We start from the raw sequence: 7,500 nt of genomic DNA, 5'->3' as shown, positions 1-7,500 counted from the left end.
CCATAAGAGAGAAGAAGAGAAAGAGAGAAAGAGAGAGGGAGAGGAGAGGAGAGGAGAGGAGAGGAGAGGAGAGGAGAGAAGAGGAGAGAAGGGGGGGGAGAGGGAAAGAAAGCACTTAGTTATACACGAGAGAAAAGGAAGACTTCTCGAATGAGCATCACTATATGTGATCTAACGATGTTCACAGTAAAGCAAACTCAACGGTGGCCTGAGGGGCGAAACTAAAGACACCAACCTCTCCTTCAGTGTCTCATATCTAACCTAGCATTCCTACCGCAGGAGGTACCTTTCAGGTGCGTTAGCGTTAGCGTTAGCATACAACATTCAACACCATTGACTGAAGCTGCGACTACCGTCTACTCGAAAGCCCTGCTTTTCAGACAGGCAAGGAGGAGGGACGACCCGCGCCGCGGTAGCCTACCTGAGTCTCGGGGTCCTCGGCGCCCAGGCTGGCGGCGCCCAGCTTGACCACGTCGGCCAGTTTGGTGATGGTGAGGACGGAGGACTGGGCGGCCTGGGCCAGCTTCTCCTGACTGGCTCCCGCCCCCGACACCAGCAGCTTGGTGTCCTCCACCAGTGCCTTGGCCGTCTTCAGGATGTGCTCTCTGGAGGGGGGGGGCGCGGGGGGGGGGGGGGGGGGTAGAGAAACAGTTAACATACAGTACAGTATATGTGTGTCTATGTATACAGTGTGTACCCCACTACCCCCCTGTGCAAGTTTCTCTCCTGCAAATAAATTGAAATAATACAAAAAAAAGTTAGGGTTAGGGTTAACCCTTTCTTCTAGCATTGTGACTGCCAACGGCCCCTGGTCCTAGCATAGATTAGTTTTTCTTATGATGACTGATGGATACGATGATTCACTTCAGTTTAAATGTATTTGTTGTAAGTCGCTTTGGATAAAGGCGTCTGCTAAATGCCATACATGTAAATGTTAATGTAAAGTGTGGTAGTAGTGCCTACACGATGTTCACACAGTTAGCACAAGATAAAAGCCTCAGCTAAATGGCGTATATCATTATTCCATGTAGCCCCGCCCTCTGCCCTGTACCACCAGCGGTACCGCACCTGTGGTCGGCGAAGGTCTCTGCGTTCTCGCGGTTGAGCGTTCCGGCGGTGGCGAACATGATGGTGGTGTCGAGGTCAGCGATGATGCCTGACACGGCGCTGCCCGCGGTGATGCACGCCTGGGTGCCGCGGTTACCGGCCTGGAGCGCCGCCAGCACGTGTGACACCTGAGAGAGAGAGGGGCGGGGTTAGAGGTCGGCGCTGGATAAACACTGAGCACAAAGAAACATCAGCAGAACCATGTCAGTGAGGATCTTGTGAACCTCTGTGGCTCAGTTGGTAGAGCATGGCGCTAACAACGCTTAGGTTGTGGGTTTGATTCCCGCTGGGACCATACATACTGAAATGTATGCACTCACTGCAATGTAAGTCGCTTTGGATAAAAGCGTCAGCTAAATGGCATATATATATTATCTTAGAGGCCATTAGGGTAGATTCTTTATCATTTCAAACAAGGGTCACGGGGCCGCTTAGTGGCGTAGCACACCAATGCACATACCACATAATCGCAAGGTTCCCGGTTCAATTCCGACCCTCGACCTATCTTACATGTCATCCCTCCTCTCTCTCTCACCCATCCTCCCTGTCAATCTCTACTATCTCTCTATCCCAATAAAGCAGGAACGGCCTCAAAAAAACATAAGAAAAATGAAAAGCCTCAAACGAGGGTGGTTCCACTGACCTTCTCTGAGACCTTGCGAGCGCTGTCGATGAGCTCCTTCTTGGTGAAGGAGTCGTTGGGGGAACACTGCAGGGCGCCGGCCTTGGTCACCAGGCCTGTACAGCTGAAGCCCAGCTCTCCCACCTGCTTCTTGATGTGGGAGCCAATCTAGGGGAGAGGAGAGGAGAGGAGAGGAGAGGTTGAAGGTTAGAAGGTTTCACTTACTTGTACAAATGTACTTTATTGTAAGTTGCTTTAGAAAAAAACATCTGCTAAATCTTCAGACTTCAATGTAAAAAAATGACTTCATTGAGAGGTAGAGACACAACCAGACAGTATTAGTACAGTATTACACTGACATACAGTCCTATGTTGATTCAACACACATACAACTCATGGATGGATGGATGTTCTGTATTGAATGTGGGTAGAAATGAAGTTGGTCTTGAACGTCGGAGCTCCACGGTGTCATGCTGATGTTTACCTCGTCATTCTCTGCGGTGACCGCGGCGTATTTGGCCTCGGTTGCCAGATCTCCAAACTCGCTGGTCAGCTGGTTAGCCAGACCTCCCAGCTCGTCTGGGTTGGTGTTGGACTTGGTCACCTAGGCAGAACATGGCGGGTTAAGATAGCTTTCTCTCTCTCTCTCTCTCTCTCTCTCTCTCACCGCACGACCGCACACACGCACATGCACACACACACACACACACACACACACAGATACAGACACACTCACCATCTCCTGCACCGTGACAGCGATGGCCTTGGCGGTCTTGACCATGGTGGTCTGGTAGTCTACGAAGGTTCCCTCTGGCTCTCCGGGGTGGCCCTCCTCCATCTTGTTGATGGAGGCGGTGATGGAGTCCACCATGCCCCCCACGGCCCCCGCCGCGCTGGCAGCCTCGTTCAGGGTGGCGCCCAGGTCATCCACCGCCTCCTTCATCATCTGGACTGACTCCTCCAGAGCCTCCTGGGTATGGGCCGCCTGGAGGGGGAGAGAGAGAGAGAGAGAGAGAGGGGAGAGGTGGGGGGAGGGTGGGGGGAGAGGTGGGGGGAGAGAGAGAGAGAGGGGAGAGGTGGGGAGAGAGAGAGTCAGGTTGTGGGCCGTCTGGGTGTGTGTGTGTGTGTGTGTGTGTGTGTGTGTGTGTTTGTGTGTGAGGGGGGGGGGGTACTAATTGGTACTTATTAGCAACTCTGTTTAATTCTGACCTTCATTACTTTACTATCAACCAGCATGGAATCCTGCTTAGAACACTCCTGCAGTGAGGAGAACCTTGAAGAAGAACCTGCTTCAAACACCAAACTGATGGTCCCTAAACCTTCAGTACATTTCCTTTACCGTTTATCATCTCAAATGGTGGACGGGCTCATTGGAACGCATGGAACGGAATGAGGAATGGTATCCAACATGTGTGTTCTACCTTCTTCTTCTTCATCTTCTTCTACCTCCCCCAGCCTCCCCTGGTGTTCTACCTCCCCCAGCCTCCCCTGGTGTTCTACCTCCCCCAGCCTCCCCTAGTGTTCTACCTCCCCCAGCCTCCCCTGGTCTTCTACCTCCCCCAGCCTCCCCTGGTCTTTTACCTCCCCCAGCCTCCCCATGTCTTCTACCTCCCCCAGCCTCCCCTGGTATTCAACCTCCCCCAGCCTCCCCTGGTGTTCTACCTCCCCCAGCCTCCCCTGGTCTTCTACCTCCCCCAGCCTCCCCTGGTGTTCTACCTCCCCCAGCCTCCCCTGGTCTTCTACCTCCCCCAGCCTCCCCTGGTCTTCTACCTCCCCCAGCCTCCCCTGGTGTTCTACCTCCCCCAGCCTCCCCTGGTCTTCTACCTCCCCCAGCCTCCCCTGGTCTTTTACCTCCCCCAGCCTCCCCATGTCTTCTACCTCCCCCAGCCTCCCCTGGTGTTCTCCCTCCCCCAGCCTCCCCTGGTCTTCTACCTCCCCCAGCCTCCCCTGGTCTTCAACCTCCCCCAGCCTCCCCTGGTGTTCTACCTCCCCCAGCCTCCCCTGGTCTTCTACCTCCCTCAGCCTCCCCTGGTGTTCTACCTCCCCCAGCCTCCCCTGGTGTGAGTACAGCATATAGAGCAGCGTGGGAGCAGACCTTGGGGTTGCCTCCGGCCTCCTTGGCGGTGTAGAGCATCTGGAGGGCGGACTCCGCCAGCGTCTTGGTCTGGTCCAGCACGGCCATCTGCTGCTGGCTGCTGACGATCTTAGAGGCCGTGCCGATGGACGCCATGATCAGAGGCTCGAAGTAGCTCACCATCTGAGACACCTGGAGGCGGAGGAGAGGTGGCGGAGAGACAAGAGGGGAGGAGACATTGTGAAAGCAGAATTTTACCCTGTGATCCAGTGGATTTGTGGTTTTCGTTCTTCAATAATAAGACACATTCACCAGAAATCGGATTGGTGATAGTTCGAGAGAACGGCATGCATTATGGATTGACCAGATAATACACATGAAAATGGATTTGGGGTAGACTTCCCCTTTTAGAAAGGGGGGGGACTAGATCATAGAAATAGAATGAGTAGAACAGACATGCCCGTTCAAATCAACATTCCGTGGTGGGTGTACCGGCGGCCATATTGTGGTGTACCGATTGGAAGTTTTAGCTTCCAGCTTTATGAACTCAACCGACATTGGAATGTTCAGTCTCATACTTTGTTGCGATGGTGTGGCCTCCACACCATCTTTAGCTTCTCTCTGTGTTCTATACAGGCAATAACAATGATTACCATGGCAATTATAAGAAATACTCTGAATAGAAAATAAGTGGCAGCGTCAAGGTCTGAGCATGAAACCACTTGACATTCTGTGTTTTAAAATATCTAACATTATCTCTGAACATGGTATTGTATAAGCCGAGAGCGTGAGTGTGTGGCATTATTTGGAGTGGTCCAGGGGTGAGTGTGTCAGGGGTGAGTGTGTCAGGGGTGAGTGTGTCAGGGGTAAGTGTGTCAGGAGTGAGTGTGTCAGGGGTGAGTGTTTCAGGGGTGAGTGTTTCAGGGGTGAGCGTTTCAGGCGTGAGTGTTCCAGGGGTGAGTGTTCCAGGGGTGAGTGTTCCAGGGGTGAGTGTTTCAGGGGTGAGCGTTTCAGGGGTGAGCTTTTCAGGGGTGAGCGTTTCAGGGGTGAGTGTTCCAGGGGTGAGTGTTCCAGGGGTGAGTGTTCCAGGGGTGAGTGTTCCAGGGGTGAGTGTTTCAGGGGTGAGCGTTTCAGGGGTGAGCTTTTCAGGGGTGAGCGTTTCAGGGGTGAGCGTTTCAGGGGTGAGCTTTTCAGGGGTGAGTGTTTCAGGGGTGAGTGTTTCAGGGGTGAGCGTTTCAGGGGTGAGTGTTCCAGGGGTGAGCGTTTCAGGGGTGAGTGTCTTACCTTGTGTCCCAGCTGTGAGGCCTCAGAGCGGGCGGCGATGGCCACTGGCTCTATAAGGTTGCTGATCTCCTGGACAGAGGCTGCCATCTGTTCATAGAGGGCCTGAACACACACACACACACACACACACACACACACAAACACACACACAGAGGTATGTTAGCATAACACACACACATGCACTCACGCACGCACGCAGGCACAGAGGTATGTTAGCATGTTTAAGCAGAGTACACCATAATCTATTGAACAGATCACACATTAGAGATTATGTCATCATGAGAGAGACAACAAGGCTTAGGGCTCAGCTGTGATGCTTTCTAGGTCATAGACCTTTTTATGTTGTTTTGATAAACAAATACACAAAGGCAGAAAAGGTTGACACACTCACACACACACACACACACACACACACACACACACACACACACACACACAGACACACAGACACACAGACACACAGACACAGACACACACACACACTCACAGACCCCCCCACACACACACACACACACAGACACGCTCACACACACACACACACACACACACACACACACACACACACACACACACACACACACACACACACCTCTTGTGAGATGTCCTCTCTGGGAGTGAGCTGTTGGCTGATAGCAGCCAGAGAAGCCTGGTCCACCTCTCTGATGCAGTTGTTGAGAACCTCGATGGCTTCGTCACACTCCCTCTGACCGGGAGCCTTATCTCTGCCAGGACACACACACACACACACACACACACACACACACACACACACACACACACACACACACACACACACACACACACACACAATCAGTTGAGATTGTAACAAATCTTAGATATAGTTTTAGACATTGCTGGGATGAGATTTCAGTCACAAAGCTGCAGCTTGTCTGGTAGTCACGGGGACAGCACGGTACAGGAAGAATCAACAGTTGTTTCTGGTCCCCCAATTGAACGATACTCTCTAACAGGGGAGGCTGGTGGAGGTAGAAATCGGAGGACGGGCTCATTGCAATGCATGGAATGGAATGAGAAATGTTATCTAACACACCATTCCTGATGCATGCCATTCCTTATTCCGTTCCATGCATTACAGCGAGCCCGTCCTCCGATTTCTACCTCCGCCAGCCTCCCCTGGTCTCCAGCTACAGTATTCACCCCTCTATAAGAGAACACCTCAGCCTCTACGTCATGCTGGTGATGAGTTTCTCTCTAGAGGAGAAAACCTCAGCCTCTACCTCATGCTGGTGATGAGTTTCTTGATGGAGTCGGACACGGTTCTGGAGTGTCCGGCCAGGACGGACCACTTGGGCGGGTCTTTGGGGTTGACGGCCAGTGAGCGGGCCGTCTGGATCAGCCCGGTAGAACTCTCCAGCATGGTCTTAGCTGCTGCTACGATGGGCTCCATGGCCGCGTGACCCTGAGGAGAACGACCACGTCAATCACAAACAAGGGCAGGGACACTAAACTGGAGATCTGAAACAGGGTTCTGGTGAGTATGCCTCCTGGCCTGTAGGGGGCAGTGTGACTAGAGGGGGGCAGTGGACTGACCTCAGGGCTGATCATGGCAGGCACGCTGGCGAACTCTGGGTTGGAGCCGAAGGCGGTGAGGTTGTCCACAGCCTCGATCAGAGGCCCGGTGGCAGCCTTACACTTCTCCCTGTTGTCCTGGTTAAAGGCTCCGTCCAACGCCTGAACACACAGACACACACATCAGAGTATGGCCAACCCAGTACAACACACGCTGGCTTGCTACTTCATAGACCTGGGGAGGCTGGCGGAGGTAGAAATCAGAGGACGGGACTCACGGTAAGGCATGGGACGGAATGAGGAACAGTATCGAAAACACAGGGATATGTTCCGACATCATTTCCTCATTCTGTCCCGTGCATTACAATAAGCCTGTCCTCTGATTTCTACCTCCGCCAGCCTCGCCTGGGACAAAGCCCTGTAACCGACCTTGATGGACTTGACCAGGTTGGCTGTGCTGTTGGCCACCTCCTTGGCCGACTGGACGAACTGTCTCTTGGCCACGGGGTTGGAGGTCTTGGAGGAGGCCAAGCGGCAGGCGTTACACAGAGCTGATGTGTGTTTGGCTACGATGGTGGCTGCAGACAGGACCTGAGGAGGTGACAGGGTTAGGGTTAGGGTTAGGGTAAGGGCTAGGGTTAGGACACAGGTGTCTGTCTGAGGCAGGGAGCTAAGAGATGATGGTTTTAACAACGTCGTGAAATAACGTCTAGTTTGAATAGACGTTGGTGTTGTTGGCTGTGATGAGATACTGTGATGAGATACTGTGATGTGTGTGTGTGTGTGTGTGTGTGTGTGTGTGTGTATGTGTGTGTGTGTGTGTGTCTACCTGTGACTGGGTGCAGGCCGGGTCCACCAGGTTCTGACAGGCCATCTGGATGGA

General features: G+C 53.0%; 1 protein-coding gene across 1 annotated transcript in view; it reads right to left on the bottom strand.

The window, feature by feature from the left end:
• The window catches only part of tln1 (talin 1), a gene marked incomplete at its 3' end in the record, with an annotated part of 83,645 nt that overhangs the window by 11,560 nt on the left and 64,585 nt on the right, over positions 1-7,500 (bottom strand). The window contains exons 35-46 of the mRNA XM_083670799.1: positions 7,447-7,500; positions 7,047-7,208; positions 6,639-6,779; positions 6,326-6,507; positions 5,677-5,809; positions 5,088-5,189; positions 3,825-3,995; positions 2,466-2,714; positions 2,214-2,333; positions 1,751-1,897; positions 1,069-1,235; positions 422-605 (exon numbers count right to left, since the gene is read on the bottom strand). The exon at positions 7,447-7,500 is cut by the window's right edge and continues 90 nt beyond it. Of these exons, the coding sequence (XP_083526925.1) occupies positions 422-605; positions 1,069-1,235; positions 1,751-1,897; positions 2,214-2,333; positions 2,466-2,714; positions 3,825-3,995; positions 5,088-5,189; positions 5,677-5,809; positions 6,326-6,507; positions 6,639-6,779; positions 7,047-7,208; positions 7,447-7,500 (1,812 nt within the window). The remainder of the gene's footprint in view (positions 1-421; positions 606-1,068; positions 1,236-1,750; positions 1,898-2,213; positions 2,334-2,465; positions 2,715-3,824; positions 3,996-5,087; positions 5,190-5,676; positions 5,810-6,325; positions 6,508-6,638; positions 6,780-7,046; positions 7,209-7,446) is intronic.

This window comes from Argentina silus (genome assembly GCF_951799395.1).
Source record: "Argentina silus genome assembly, chromosome: 5".
Taxonomy (NCBI): Eukaryota; Metazoa; Chordata; class Actinopteri; order Argentiniformes; family Argentinidae; genus Argentina; species Argentina silus.
This window is presented reverse-complemented; position numbering and strand designations above follow the sequence as displayed.